General features: G+C 34.6%; 1 protein-coding gene across 3 annotated transcripts in view; it reads right to left on the bottom strand.

The window, feature by feature from the left end:
- Positions 1–16594, bottom strand: part of LOC117168711 (ras GTPase-activating-like protein IQGAP1) — a 343802-nt gene that overhangs the window by 69676 nt on the left and 257532 nt on the right. For all 3 annotated transcript variants that reach the window (XM_033354418.1, XM_033354419.1, XM_033354417.1), the window contains one exon: positions 590–860. In XM_033354418.1, coding sequence (XP_033210309.1) covers positions 590–860 — 271 coding nt within the window. The remainder of the gene's footprint in view (positions 1–589; positions 861–16594) is intronic.

Genomic DNA, 16594 nt, shown 5'->3' on the forward strand with positions numbered 1-16594 from the left:
ATAATCGCGTACTTTTTCTTTTCTAGGTAGTTAGAGTTTTCCATCGAACTTTTACAAGATGAGGATTTAATAAAAAATATTATGTGCGGCAGGTGCGAAACGCTGATTTCGTTTGTTTATAAACTTTATATCACTAGCCGGCGTCTCGTGTTGCTACATTCACACTCACGAAATTAACCTTGCTTTTCACTTCCCACACAAAGAACTATTTTGTCGAGAACCATTCTAATTATGCAGTGTTTTACCAAATTTATTTATAATGATCAAATAATAGGTTGATCATTTCTAGGCTTACAATTAAGCTGCAATATAATACAATAAAATTTCATAATAGTTCGGCCATTTCGGACTATTATTATTACTGCCTTGTCCACTTAAGTCCCTTAGCACTGCGGTTAAGAAACCTTTGTGCTATACCTTTAATTCTAGAATCCCGGCGGAATAAAGGTGTATACAGGGTCACCCTTGCTGCTAAAGTATCATTTACGTCCTTTACCAGGAGCAAAAATATGCTGCGACTAGTCCAAGAATACTTCCAATTACGTTGATAATATTATGTTAATATCTGAAATAGGATTTATAATTTTACCTGTTGTGAACTACGTTTAACGCAGGTATTGAAGAAGAGTACTGGATATCATACAGTTTTTCTTGAATGGGTGAAGAAGTCGCTTCTAGAGCCTCAACTAAATTGTTGCCTTTCAAAAATCGTAAAACAGAAACTAGAAGCTCTTTCGTTTTGATAAACAATTTATTTAAATTCGTTTCTTCGTTTTCTGGAACTTCGAATTTATTTGTGAGCGTCAGACATACTTCAGTTTTTCCATATCGAGACATATTTGTTTCACTCGCTGAATTACCTGAAAAAAAAATGATTAACCTCCTATTTTTTGTATGTTTTTTCTTGGATTTTTAAATTTTTGGCATTCTACTAAATTTACTGACAATTGATGATAAAAGGTAAGCAAAAGTATTTGTAATTAGAGTCGTGTTTTCTAGCGGAACAAATGGAAAGGTTTGGAAGGAACATTTCGGAAAGACTTCGGAAAGTGTTTGGAAAGACCAGTGAATCTGAGTCTTTCTGAAATGTATGTCATCCTTTTTTCGGATTTCTTTCCGAACGTGGAGCTGTACCACTTACCGAATATTTTTGAGTCTTACCAAATGTCCCACTCTACGACTTCCTTTCGAATGTTTTCGTATATCCCGCTATTTAACTTGTGCAAAATTTTCCAACTTCTCTCCCAATGCTTTAACACTTTACTCTTTCTGAATATTACAAATTTCTTTCCTAATCGAATTAAAAAATACAACATCGTAATAATAATTTATTTTTATTTCCAAAGAAATCTAAATTGTATTAATCCTATTGATTCCTGTTTTAGGCAGGTCTAAAAATAAAAGGTTAGACTGGTAGAGTTGGTAAGACAAAATGACGATTTACCTGTAATTCATTTCATTTTCGTGACGGAATGATTGAAATTGAGTAAGAACAAAGACAATTCACTAAAGAGTCGTCCGAAAATTGAAAAATAAAAGTCTCTCCTATGTGAATACCAGTTGCCCACATACTACATGGATAAAAGTTGGTTATGAAAATTTACCAAACTTTTGAGTACAATTGTGATATATGGGCCATATATTGGTGAAATGTAATAATGCAGATTCAAGTTCCCATATTTACAGACAGTATAGATTTCCAAAACTAAACATTATTATTTCCTCTACATTGCATGAAAGTTTATCCACAGTGGAAGAGATATTCATTTTTGCTGCGTTAAAGTTTATTCGATAGTTAGGTAAATCAAGAGACACAGTCGCCTGACATCTCCCAACACTCGCCTCATTTTTCAAGATCATATACAAGTATTGAGCACCTCGAAGATACTTACAATGCTTTGGATTTCGTATACAGTGTTGATTACAATAGATCGAAGATGACGCCCCTGGCATACACCGCCACGGATCCAGCTCTCGGCCGCGGAATTTGAATGTGTGATTCCAACATTGTAAATTAGTAATAAATTGATATGTGTATAATTATTTAAAAATGCTATAGTTAAATTTTATTTACTAAAAAACTCAAAGTGAAAACTTTCTTGGTTACATTTAAAATTATCTAGTATAACAATTCGTCTCATCGTCTATACTAGAATAAATGTGTAATAAATATTGCTTAAACTCTCAAAGCATATCTCTCACATAAGCAGTACGTATCATAATAATACTTTAAACATTTCATTGACTTTTTTCTGAGAAACTTTTTCTTTCGATACTCCAGTTTCAGATTTGAGCTGTCTTTTTTTCTCTTCGATTTTTTTCTAAAGCTTTTCGTTCCCTTTCTTCATTCAACCTTTCCTTTTCTTTGTCCTTTTCTTGTTTGATTTTAACTTTCAACAAACTTGCGGTCCTTCTCAATTATTTTCTTCTTCGGCCTTAGCTTTTTCTTTTTCTTTTTGTGTATGATAAGATCCCCACTGATCAGCAGTTGCGATCGTAGGTAATAAGGTTTTTCATTTTTTTTTATTCATCTACTTTTCTTGATGGCCAAAAGAAACATTTTGTAAGAGGTGTTGGTACACTGTAAAAATTACCTTGGGGAATTTTCCCCAAAATTGTGTTGACGCTAATTTCCACACATTTTTGGGAGTTTGCCCCAAAGTTTAATAGGGAAAATTCCATAAACATCCGTGTTGAATATTAACCAAAAAGTGGTGAATTTTTAACAAGATTTGATAGGGAAGATTGCCTATCTTATTGTGTAATAATAACTAAACTTTCTGTAATTTTTCCGAACTTTAAAGAGGGAAAATTCCCTTAAACTTGTGGAATATTGCTTAAAAGTTAGTGAAAATACTCATTATTTACGGAAATCTCCTTACACTTTTTTTGAATATTTAAAAGAGCTGAAATTTACCCAAGATTTGATGGGGAACATATCCTACGCTTAAAAATTCACGAATTTATGTAGCTAAAATTCCTCAAAATTTATAGATTAATAATAAAAAAGAAAGTTCAGCTCGACTGTAGCAATGGACGAGCTGCGTTCTAAAGGAACCGTCATGTTGGTCACGGTAGTCTCAGTTCCATGTGGACAGCTCTCGTAAATACTCGACGAGTCATTTCTGTTGCGAGAGAGGCGGCACGTCGCGCCCTTGCGGATTTTCTCCCAAGCTGCCAGCCCAAAACCGCAATCTATGGTAGCGAAATCTGAACAGTACCGTGCTGAATAGTATACTACTTAAAATACTCTTCAAAACCTATTGACCCTCAAAGTGCATAAATGGTAAAAATCACGGTAAAGTGCCATTGTGGGTGTTTAAAACCCCAGCGTAGCTAATCATGTATTGTTTAACCCCTATTGAATATTTTGTCTCAATAAAATTATCGGACATAGTTTAAGGTATTGTTTATAAGGTAGAGTTGATTTTATAGCCATTTATTTATTTTAAATTTGTTAAAAAAATTAATGAAAAAATGGGTTTTTTACTTAAAAATTCATAAATCACGCAATTTTAATTATTTTAACCTGAAAATGTATGACTACACCCTTGAAATAGTGTACTTTCCTAAAAAAATATGCCTTCATGGCGCTTTTTGAAAAAACGGACAGACGGACAAAATGCTGCACAAGGTGAAAATTGCCCCCATATTTACGCCTTTGGGGATGAAAGTATCTATTCCTGTTTTTGGTGCAGTAGCTATCTCTTTTCAATGAGTAGACTCTTCATTTATGGTATCCCACCGTGCCCTCACACCCACACTACCATCCAATTTGTCTTCCACCATTATTTATCATTAAATATATTCAAAATATGAAAGCATCTTCATGGTTTTTTTTTCAAATTTTTTACATCGTTCGTTTCAAAGATGTCGACATCGAAAGTAAAGCAAGGATAGAGTGACGCGAAAAAAAGACGGCTTTCATTCTTTCGCGAAGGATATTTTCCGAACCAATTTTTTTACATAAACAAACGGAGACTTGTATGAAGCAAAATAAAGTAAGCTTTATTACGGTATAAGCTGTGTTTTATGCGATTTTTTTCTTCCGAGCAAATTACAAAAATGTGCAGCTGTTTTGAAGGGGCCTTCCTATCGTGAATGGATAGCAGTATACTATTCTTAACTGATTAATCAAAAACTTGTTTTCTTTCCAATTTCAACTACCTGAAGGATTATACATTATTTACACATGTCAAACCTTTCAGATCAATTTGAAATAAGCATCTATACAAATTTAGAGTCCTATGACTTCCGGTGGGCATCTTTCACCTACATATATATGTATCATATATATACAATCATTATTTTTATAAAAAGTTTATTTTGCATACAAAATTATTAATTTAATAATCATTTATTAAAAATGTTTAAGATGACTTTAACATTAATAAATCTTTTCTCTAAAAAAATCTGTAAAATTATTCAAAATATTTTGCTAGTTACTTGAATATTTTAGGGCGAAATATCTTCCTGACCATACTGACCAAGACTTTCGTATAAATTACCCTACGTTTAGGGAAATTTCCCCAAAAATTGTAGGTATTATCGAAGTTCCTAAATTTTAGGAAAATTTCCCCAAATCTTGTGGAAAATAATTTCCCCAAATCTTGGGGAAAATAATTTTCCCAACAAAAATGTAGATTTTTTCCCACTAAATAGTGGGAAAAATACCCGCAATTTTTTAATCTGTATTCTTTGCCTCTTCTCTGTAAAACATGTAAGCGTTACATTATTTTGTAAAAAAATTGATGAATACTACTTTAAAGCTCAGAAAATTGAAAAAATAAACTTATCCATTTTATTTGATTGAAGATCCATATCAGTTTGTATGTTAGGATAAGCATTTTCTTTGGTGGAATCTTCAGCGAGTGATAGATTTCGATTTTCGTCTAGATTTTCAACAAGCGATGGCTCTTTTTCAGCAGATAAGTCTTCTTCGAGTAAGGGTTTCATACGAATACTCAGATCCATGTAAAATTCATCCGCAGCCTAATTTTCGAGTGTCAATCCACTGTCCGTACTCATATTTTGAGTTTCAGATAAGCTCTTTGGACTCTCATCTTGAACAAGTGACCCATCGTAGTTATGAGCAGTTTTTTTATCATTATACGCCAGCACAGTTTTTTGTTTCGGATTCAGTAAAAACGCAGACTCCCCACAATTGAACACCTGCCCCGGCTTCAAATTTGTAAGAACTTTCAATTGTAAATGTTCTTCAACACTTTTAAACCAATGACGTAAACCTGTTTTAATTACAGCAGCTCTTCTTCCTGACATATTCTGAACCATTTAAGATCCGGCTGACGACACAGAAAGTTGCGATACCAGCGCTTCACAGGTCGTCCGTTCGTGATTGGTGTATTTTTTTGGGATTTTTTTCCCTTCGTTAACGCTTAGAACCGTTGGCGGGCCTGGTCTCGCATTCAGCTGAGATTATCATTTCGCTTGCTCAATAAGGTTGAGAATGGTATTTTATATTTCTTACTGGTAGCTTTCAGAGTTTCATTCGAACCAGAGAGATAGTAAGTAGTAGTTGAGTCAATTTAAGTTTAACTGAGTACTGAAAAAGATGAGTGGTATGTTCTGACTGTGCAGTCTAACCTGAAAACCATGCATTTAAACTCATACATTTTTGAAAAAAAACAACTTGAAATAAACTTTGGAATTATTATAATGCATTACTACTAGTGATATGCTAAGACTCGACACATATTTTTGAAGGTTCCATCAGTATTAGTAGTCTGAAAGAATATTTTTTCCAGACCGAAAATTGTACACTCATGTAGAAACTGTACCCAATCAGCGGTCATCCATTTTTTACAAGAAAAGGTTGAAATAAGCGTTTAAAATATTTTTATATTGTTAACTAAGAATATAATCGTCAATAAATACAAGTATTTAATTACAAAAGCAGCAAATATAGTTGAAAACATGCGGAGTCCCCAGCGGGTTTCATTACGCCTGAATATAGCCGCGCTGCGACGAATCAACCTTCGACAGAGTTTCCTAGCTTCAGACATTCTTTCACGCGCGCTCGCTTCTCCCGTGAAATCAAACTTTATTAAGCAGAAACTATAGTGTTTTCGGAATGATTTGACCGAAAATTAGGTCCTGACCGAGAACTGGGTCCGTGATAGTGCCTTGGTGATGCAATTTGTATTATTTATTGCCATTTTAGTTTGTTTCTAACTAAATTTGCATTTTTTTCTTTCATTTGGTGTAATGAAAAAATTATTTTTTAATAATAAAAACAAGTGGTTTGATCAAAAAAAAAATCCTATTCCGAGAAAATCAAAATTGAAGATTGAGGTATAACGAAAAAGAGATAGTATATATTTTTTCGTTGTATGGTAATAATTTTTTTCAATATCACTACTGATAGGTTGAAAAGAATTAATACTCCGTATCAGTAGATGAGATTTCGAAAGCATCCTTTCACGACAATTTTCAGTATAGTAGGATTTTGCAAAAATGTATGATAACAAAAAATTCAGTACATTTTAATTTTAAAAAATTAAAATTTTTAAAAACAATCTCTTACGCTGCAACTTTTCTCGCGAAAACTAATATGTTCATCAAATGCAAGTCGCTATATAATTTTGTTGTTAATTTTAGCTACAATCATTTTTAATATTTTTAAAAATATTTTTTTTAATATACAGTGTAAAGGTTTTCGTCAAATTAACAATGCAAAAATCTTTAAGGAATATATGAATAATTACATACGCACACGAAAAAAAAAGTGTTGTCCGCCAGACAAGATAAACATTTCTTTACGTTTTTGGGGTCGCAGAATCCGAATCCGAGGTTGGTTTGACTCGGTCAAGGATAATTTTTCATTCAATTCCATCTGCCAACTTGTTAAAGACTTCTACAATAATTACAATATCTCTTATTTTTAAATATATATTGGTTTTACTTCCTATTTTTCCAATTGCAGTGGATTTTTTGAAGTGCTGAACAACCGGGCACAAACTTTTGTTTAACCAAAAAAACTATCTTCCAGAAATTGGTCATAATTTTTCTGTTTTAAATGGGTCAATATACTTTCTTCGGAAAAAAGTTATATCTTGACATTAGCTTTACAATGGTATCTCTACCATCAAAATTGGATGATCCGTTAAAAAGTTATGGAAAATAAACAAAACCTGCTGCACAACCGGAGACCCTTCTCTAACTATTTTATTGAAAATTAACTTTTGTCGCATAAAAATTAATTCTTCGAGTGCAAATTGACCTATTAAATTTTGGATGGAAAGTCAATTGTTTTAGTTTAGAATTCAACTGTTGGGATGAAAATTAACTTTATTTTTGGTAATTTGTATTTTCGGTTGAAAATGAAACTAGTTTGGTATAAAGCTTAAGTTTTTCTTCAGAAGTGAACGATATATTGTTTAAAAATGGAAGTATTTGGTAAAAAATTAATTTGGCTTGCTGAAAATGAATATGTTTGTTAGGATTCATCATTGTGGTGGAAATTCAACAATCTCTTTATAATTAACATTTTTTGTTAAAAATTCATATTTTCGAACTGAAAATTCTACTGTTCTAAAGAAAATTCTTCTTTTTGTCTGAAAAATTTAAGAATTTGGTAGCAAATTAAGCCATTTGTTTTAAAAGTAAACTTTTGCTGAAAATTGGTCTCTTTAGGTATAATATTGATTTTCCTTCTTTAAAATTGATATATTTTGTTAAGGATAAAACAAGTTTGTTAAAAATCTGTCTTTTTCGTTTAATTTAAATGATACAACATTCGACTTTTTGCAGTAGAAAACTCAAAAGTGTTGTTACAAATTTATGTACTTTGATGATAATTAGTACTTTCGGCAGAAAATTATTCTTCGTGGTTACAAAATCAAATTTCAGGTTAATAATTAAACTATTTAGTTAAATCTAGAACTGCTGTAGACATTTTCTTTTGCTTGAAAATTAATCTTTGTTGGTTAAAAAATATTATTATTTATTATTTTATTATTTATTGAAAATTCAATCTTTCAGGTGGAAACTACACCTGTATGGTATGCATGGATTCGTAAAAGAATAAGCTTGAGCTTGCATTCATCAAATTTTAATCAATATTGAAAACATGGAAATATGCTTTGTCAAAGTTGCTTGACCTTTAAAGACAAATTTCTTGGTTTGCAATGATTCTTTCTCAATAAAAATAGAGCATTCCCATAATAAAAACTATTATTTGATAGATTGAGAAATTTCAATCCAGATTTTTTCGATTGACAATCTATTTGCAAACACAGGAATTTTAGGTTCTTTTTCGATTTCCAATTATGCTCAATTTTTATAATATAAGTGAGCCTTGAATGTATACATTTTTGGGAACCCTTAAATTTCGTACATTTCTTCGATGGACTTGAGTCTCTATAACCTAAATGGGAGTAACTCTCGCGCCGTGAACTATTACCGAAAAATCGATTATTATTCCTAGTTTGTCCTGTATCTCCTCTCCTGGATTTTTGATTCTCAGTATAATTATCATATCTAGACCAATGACTATTCTCAGGATATCTTTGCGACTAAAAGTGGAAATCAAACCTATCACGGTAGCGACTTTTACGATGCTCAGTACGACTATCTCGATAGTAGGGATCGTAAAAAAAAGATCGGTGTTTACGTGACACCTAGTCTCCCTCCTATCATAACTTTGCTCATTTTCAAAAAATTCGTCATCGGAATAATCGACGTTTTGACTTTTACGGTTTTTTCTTGCATTTGAATGATCTCGACCTGGGCTAACTTGAGGATGGGTACCTTAGTCCTAAAGAGGCTTTGGATTTTTAGTTCGGTATTTGAGATCGTATAGTTGATTTGCTATTCGCCCTTCCTCGAGAATCTATATAAGCTGCTTGATCTCCCGGAGTATCCCCAAGGTCAATCGTTATCTCCCTATTATCACTCGGTTTTTACCGGATTTATTTGCGAATTTAGCATTCCGCGATTCTAGAAAGTCCGCGTTTTCTCCTCAACTTGTGGACCCACTTTGTCTGATTTTACTCTGAATTTTAATATATTCGAGTCCTCTAAGTTTTTCTTCCGAGTCTTTTGTCTTTTCAATTTTCGAACAGTAAGTTGCATGTGAATCATTTAGTAATAATCCACTTGGCTATTCTTGTTCAACGCCGGATCTACATATTCGACTTCCTCTCTAAAAGCGCACCCGAATGTAAAAAGTCTTTCGCGTAAGATGATTACAGTACCATCGACCAGTAAGACCCTATTAACTAGTTCTAAAATTAACTTCTCCTGATTTAGTGGATGTACTCACAAATCAGATGTGTTATTGTGATCACCTCTTTTGCTTAAGTATAATCAAGTCGATAAACAAAGACGTTACTATCTATACTTGATTCTTGTGGACAATAGCGATGACGTACTACCAAATGTTTAAGTAATATTCAAGAAATAAAAATCGGACTTGAAATCAAGAGCTAAGAATTTCGAAGGTACTGTCAAGCGCAAATAATTTGTAGTATTCAACAAGATTTTATTCTCAACATTTTCCGTGTCTTCAGATTCACAAAAATTGGAGGTTAATTGGGTACTTCCTCAGAATTTCATTTATTCAAAATTCTGTTGAGGGATCTTTCTTTCAGAATCTTTTGTTAAAAGAATTTATTAATATTTTCTATAAAATTTTGAAATACTTCTCAAAAGAATGCAAAGTCTTCATACTTTGGCGTACGAGAATTGTGTTCCTGATTATCTTAAAAAAAAACCCAGATTCTACTCGACAAGATACTCTACACTTAACAAGGTTCCGTTGAGCGCCACGCCTATACTGGGCCACTTTAATTCTTAAAATCCAAATTTCAAAATAGTGAAAGAAATATCTCAAAAAAGGAGAGACTAAACTTAATTTAAAGAACAAAGTGTGCCGGCTTTTCGCACGTTCAGCTCAGATTCGGTAGTTGGGCGTGTTCCGCCAATAAAGAGGGTTCACAATACCGCAAAAATAAATACCTCTATACTCATAGGAGAGCAGAAATGGTAATTTATTTAATTGAATAAAGTTTGAAACAATTGGGGTGTCTAATTATACATTATTCTCGACATAAATAAAAAATCGACGAGGCCTCGAGTAATTCACAATATATAAGAAATCTTAAATCCTAACCTAAACGGAACTCAAAATATGAAATATGTCTGAAAAGTTAGGCTTCTCGGCCCGGAACTCCATGACAGGCGATTTCAAAAGAAAATCAATAAATTTCATGGCCTCAGTTTCGGAAATCTAGTGACGATCAAAACCTAACCTCAAAACCGACTATAGACTAACATCACTGAATTAGAAATGACCCATGACTAGTCACAGCCTAATTTATTCTGTTAGTAATAGTCAAACTCACACCTCTAGCTAAATTCTAAAATAACACAATATACAGCGTACTATGTAGATTTCCAAAATCCAGTAATGAATCCGAGCAATTTGCACTAAATTCATTTCAATAATGACTACGAGCACCACAAAAACGGTCATACTGAAATAGACAAGATGTCACGAAAGATTTTTCAAAAGTGAGTAACAGAATCATACTAGCATTTCTTAAATTGACCCTACATAATAACCAAAGAAAAACTAATCATCTCACTAAGTTTATGGATACGCAAAAAGAAAAATGTATACAGTCGAAAGAATATACGCAGTTAAAAATACGCAGAATTAAAAATATGCACAATTATCATAGCTCAAAGTTCTTGTAAGATTCACTAAAAAGGGACGGAGTAAGGGAGAGTTCATAATGGCACTTTAATGATACCTACTTCATAGAATTTGAGTAAAAGTGAGTGTAAGTCCATTTTTGAGCTCATAACAAAAATTATAATGAATCTCGACTGGGGCACAGTTCTTTAAAATTCCACATTTTGGTCAACTCACAAAAAAGGGGGCTCACTCCATGGTGAATCAGAATTCCGGAACAAAAACTTAACTGGGGCTTAGCTAAATTGTCCGTAAAGGGGAACGTGGCAAGGGTTAAATTCTAGAGATAAAACATTTTTGAAGCAACTTTCGACTGGGTCGCAATTTAATTATGTTCACAAAAAAAATTCACATGGGAAAAAAAGCATTTCATAAATAAAATAATAAAATTTACAATATTTCACCAAACATTTATACAATAAACAAAGGGTAAGTTAGTGAACTTCTTCCTCGAACACATGTGACACCGTTTTTATATTAGACTTTGAGAGTTTTCAAATTCCATTAGCAATGGGAACACGTGTTAAGCGAAGCGCGAACCAATTGGTATCATCCGACGTGCAAAGGGAATTGCGTACTGAGAGTCCCTAGTCATGTTGGTAATTGTCGCAGAAATTTCTCTTCATGAAGTTTCCAAAAAGATTCTACGCCAGGTAAATAAGTCTTTCCAGATTTCCCGTAGCTTGCAGCGTTACTTTCAGACTGGCCGGCATCCTAACATGATCCTTGAAATGTGTGTCGATAGAATCTTGCCATTCCAGGAGGCATCCCAATTGAATTTCAAAGTCGACAGAAGTCCCTAGATGTCCCACGATGTTTCGACGAGTCCGGATCGTTACAAAAAAATAAAAAAAACGAACAAAAGAAGTCCTTAAAATTAAAAACCTTAAATCTAGCCATAGTCATGGAGTTTTCGTACCACAGCCGTCTGAAATCAGGAAAAATCTCTTTAACCATACTGAAATCGTGATCGAGTAATTAGTATTCAACGAAAAATAGTAAGTAATCACGAGTAGTCAAGCGATCAATCAAGAGAGAGGTCAGCGAAGTCAGTGCACTCAGCGTACGACCCTTGCTTCCTTTCTACGATACAGCGGTGAGCACACCATAGCACGGCCCTCTAGAGTGCATGATCGCAACCAGCCACGAGTATGCATTATTATTGACTAGTAAAAACTATACATATGAAAAATTTGCCATAATTTTTTAACTGATAAAAGGATGGCCGTTTTATTTAAGAAAAAAAATTCCTAGACATTTGCTGTTGTTTTCCCGATGCTCAACAATTTTTGACGATCATTAAAATTGAAAGATTTGAACTCTTGAGTTTCCGCTTATCAATTTTTTATTCAAAGGCTCAATAATTTAAGGATATAAAATGAAAGTTTCTAACACATTTCAAGTGTACAATTTTCCATTAAACGCCGTGAACTGCAAAATCAAAAATTTTATAAAATGAACAGTTCGACGATTCAAAATATATAAATTTACGCTCTCATATTTAATTCTTTAAATTCAAGAATAAATTAATAAATTTGGAAATTTACGAAATTATATCACTTTCAGAAATTTCATGTCAGATAAAATAAAAATTGAACGATTATAATTTTTTTCAGACTAAACATTTTTATATTAAAAAATTAATTACTTTATCTTATGCCTAGAAAATTAATAATTATGAAATTGTCATTATAGATCAAAACCTGTGTTTGTTTTGAAATCTTTTTAAGTATTCTCTTAAATCTATTTTTACAAAATAAACAATCATTACAATTTTCCCCAGTTATTTTAAGAAAATTGCTGTATTATCTTTATACCTTTCAAGACACTAAAGAAGCTTCAAAATTGTCAAAACTCTACATTTTGCTATAATTTTTTCGGAATAAATTCAAATTTAGAATTATTTTCGAATTATTGCAAAACTCCTAAATATCAATGAGAATAATTAAAAATTTTTATAAAATTATCAAAAAATCATTCGAAGCAAACTTTTAAATATTCTCTTGAAAATAATGATTCAGAATAAAAAGTCATTTTCAATTTTCTTAGAAATCTTTTTAATTTTTTTATACTTTTGAAGCCTTATAAAATAGTCAAAAATCTTCTAAATTTTGTGTTTAAAATCTTCTAGAGTTTAAATTATTTTTCTATTATCTCAAAACTTTTGAATATCTCTTAAACTTACTCGAATTTTGATAAATTATTAATTGTTTGTGTAATGTTCGAAAATTTACAATTTGTTTAAAATTCTTTGAAATATTTACAAGTAAAGAACCAAGTTGAAATCTTTTCGAAACTTCTAAATATCTCTTAAGCTTACTCGAATCTTTTCCACTAATGATAAGTGTTCAATTGATATTTATACATCACAATTCAAACTTTTTACATAAAAATTATAAAATTTAAATATATATATATATTATTGTAATAAAGTTTTCGAGACAAAATTTGTAAAACAAACAAACATCCCGGGGTCTCGCCGAAGTCAAAACCATAGACCATTAAAGCCACGCGGACTGGTCTAGAAAAATCACCATCAAGCAAATACCTCCAGCTTAGATAATAAGGTAGATTAAGTTATTCGGCAACTAACTAGGATCCTGAGTGACGGTGTCGACACGGAAGGTGGCAGGAGGAGAACCAGGCTTTCACACCGGAAGCGACGACAGACATGAACCCCTATATTTTACTTTATCTAGCGAAAGGCAGGAAGGGAAACATCGGTAAACAGCGACACGTAGCCGGTTTGATAGTTCATAAACATCGAGCAGACAGCACCGTGAATCAGCCGTCCGCCAACCACCATAGGTAATAGGGCCAGACACTGTCGTGACAGCGCAACGATTCCGCGCCGCTTCCTAGAGGCAGCACCGGCCGATCATTAGCTCAACCAACGGCCATGTTCTAAGAACCAAGAGTGGCTACCGAAACTATTGGCCAGGCACGAGCAACACGGTGCAGTAGCTCGAATACCATCAGCGAGTGGCAGCGAAGGACGGGTCACCGTAACAGACCCAACCAGCCCTGCAACAAAGCCTGGTGGAGACTGGCTGAACGAAGGTGGAGCAGGGCAAATGAAGTCAGTTGGCGCGGTATCAGAAGGCTTGACGGTGGAGGCGGGTGGACCGATCCCAGACGAAAACTAATTTAGCATTTGAGAGCTATTAAAAAGGAATATTAAAATAAAATGACAGAATGGTGTAGACCTAGCCAGATGGCTGCATGGTAGGCGGCTTGTTCTTCGCCTTTCTTACGGGCCTTCTCTGCCTCTACGCTTGACCCACACGGGTGGTGAAATCGCGTAGTGAAGCAGGTGTAGTGGAAACTTGGGTAGTGTGGTGGACTGCCGGAGACTCCTTCGTGGATCACCATCTGCAGACACGTTCAGCTCAGGATCCGACCACAGTAAAGATATGGCGAACGTCTTCCTGCAGCAGGCCAGGCGTGACCACAGTGCAACGACGTGGGATGGCGGGAGAGCATAGCGCGAGTGTTTTCGACCACCATTTTGAGTAAAGCGCGGGTTCTTCCTCGGATATTTCTCCGTGTCTCTACGCGACTCAGGTAGATAGATTTCTAATGGGTTTTCTTTTCTTTGAATGAGTGAACAGCAATCATTTCAGACTCGCTAACAAACTCGTTGTCTTATTTTGATTCATTTAATATATAGTAGTAGTAGTATCACGAATTTTTAATCAGTAGTGTTTTCTCGGATAGGGATACTTCTATCTGGCGCCTTCTATACTACAGTGCTAATTTGATGAAGGCAGGTAAGTGGCAGCCATTTTATAGTCCGGTTACCTTCTTGGGTCATCCCCGGCCAGGTCGTGGTTAACTGTTAAGCACACGAGGAAAGTTGAAAAACTTGGTTATAATGTATATAAAAGGGTTGAATAATCACCGCATGGTCCCACTGGGAGCAACTGTCATCTAAACATGACACCAACTCTCAGTAAAACCGCGGTAAATCACACTCACGATGGTGAAATGGGTGGTCACCAGGGTGGCTCAAAAACGCTTTTTTTAGGGAGCAACTATCCTCCCAATTTCATTCAAAATCAGAAAAAAGAAATTCACTAATTTTTTATTTTTCGATTTTTCGTATGGGGGCCTGTGCAGAATTATCCAACGAAGAATTTTATTTATTAGACATATGGCTTTGACACCCCTAACACATACCCACGAGTACCAGAAAACAACCCTTAAAACAAAAATGTCAGTTCTTCATAAAATCGACCTTTTGAGCACTGTATTCTCGTATTTTTTACATAAAATTATTGCTGTTGGTCTAGTGAAATATTTATTATCATTAGATAATTAATGATTAATTATTTAAACAAATGGCATTTATTTAAATTTTTCTTTTTCGAAAATGTGTTTTTCACTCCCTTAAAATTATTGCTATTAGTCTAGTAGAATATTTATTAACATTAGTGTTACACCCTCCCCCCCCCCCTCCATGGGACAAATTTTTACTCTACAATCGTATGTGAAAAGAACAATGAAGAAAATAATGAAAAGTGTTCTCGATCAAATAAAAAGAATAATGACACATGCAGGTGAGGGTCAGTAACACCCTAAGAACACGGAGCGACCCAAGGACAACCGCCTTCTGCATTTTTCCCGCAAGTGTTCTAGCATATTGTTGACACACAGGGATACTTTTTAGGCTATTAGCAAGTGAAAGCTTGGCACCTCCAAGAGCGCCGATGATAAGGACGATCAGTTTAACATAATATTCCGGGTACAATCGTTGCAACTCCCTTATAGGTTCTCGATACCTCTCTTTCTTTTCATTCTCCTTGGCTATGATGTTTTTGTCAGCTTGTGCCGAAAATTCGATAACGAACATGGTTCGCTTCTCGAAGTCAAGAAGAACCATGTCAGGCCTCGAATGAGCTACAGAAAAATTTGCCTAGAATATAAAGTTCCAGTATATGCGGCACTTCCCATTCTCGACAATTGACTCAATTTCCCTAGGAGCATTTAGAGGAGCGATATTAAGGTGAATGCCGTAGGAGTCACAGAGATGGTAATAAAGCACTCTTAGTGCCGCATTGTGCCTTTGAATGTAGCTTATTCCCGCGTGCGTTGGGCAACTAGATAGTATGTGAGCTAAATGCTCGGGGTGTGCATGGCACGCCCTGCAGCTATCATCGGGAATGTCTTGGCTCAAAATGTGGCGACGGTATGTTAAGGTGGAAATGACACCTTCTTGGCATGCAAAAATGAAACCCTCTGTACCAGACTTCAATCCGGGCGATTTAAGGAAAGCAAACGTTAGCTCACAAGACACTAACTGATCCTTCACATTTCTGTGGAAGATACCGTGAATCCTCTTATCGAGGAGCTGTTCACGAAAGTTTTCCTCTTGTGCTTTCTTAATCCGGGCTTTCAGGAGTAGGTACTCGAGATAGATAAGATCTGATGCATTTTGCTCACCCCTAATATTGAAGTCAATTTTGAGTGTTTCAGCAACCTCCTCCGCTGCTTCGTACAGAAACGCTCCTTTGCCCACTTCTTCGTGATTCCTGACCATTTTAAGAAGAGGGTCTCTTCCATTTGCAGCTCTATTTGCTGTACCCAGAATAATCCTGTTGTGAAGACATTCAAGTCTCAATATTCCGCGACCCCCTTGACGGCGTGAGATGTACAGTCGCGGAATGGAAGACTTAAGATGCATGCTTTTGTTCATGTGCATAACCTTTCTTGTCCCGATATCAAGAGATCTGAGCTCGATCTTCGTCGATGGAACTACTCCAAATGAATAGAGTAGTAAAGCATCGCTCTTCATCTATTGGATGCCTGCCCGCGGTTGGTCTTAGTGTCGCCTCTCTTTCTTTGTTGCCGGCTTGTTCTAGCTGTGGTAAAGTAGGC

This window comes from Belonocnema kinseyi, chromosome 3 (assembly GCF_010883055.1).
Source record: "Belonocnema kinseyi isolate 2016_QV_RU_SX_M_011 chromosome 3, B_treatae_v1, whole genome shotgun sequence".
Lineage (NCBI taxonomy): Eukaryota > Metazoa > Arthropoda > Insecta > Hymenoptera > Cynipidae > Belonocnema > Belonocnema kinseyi.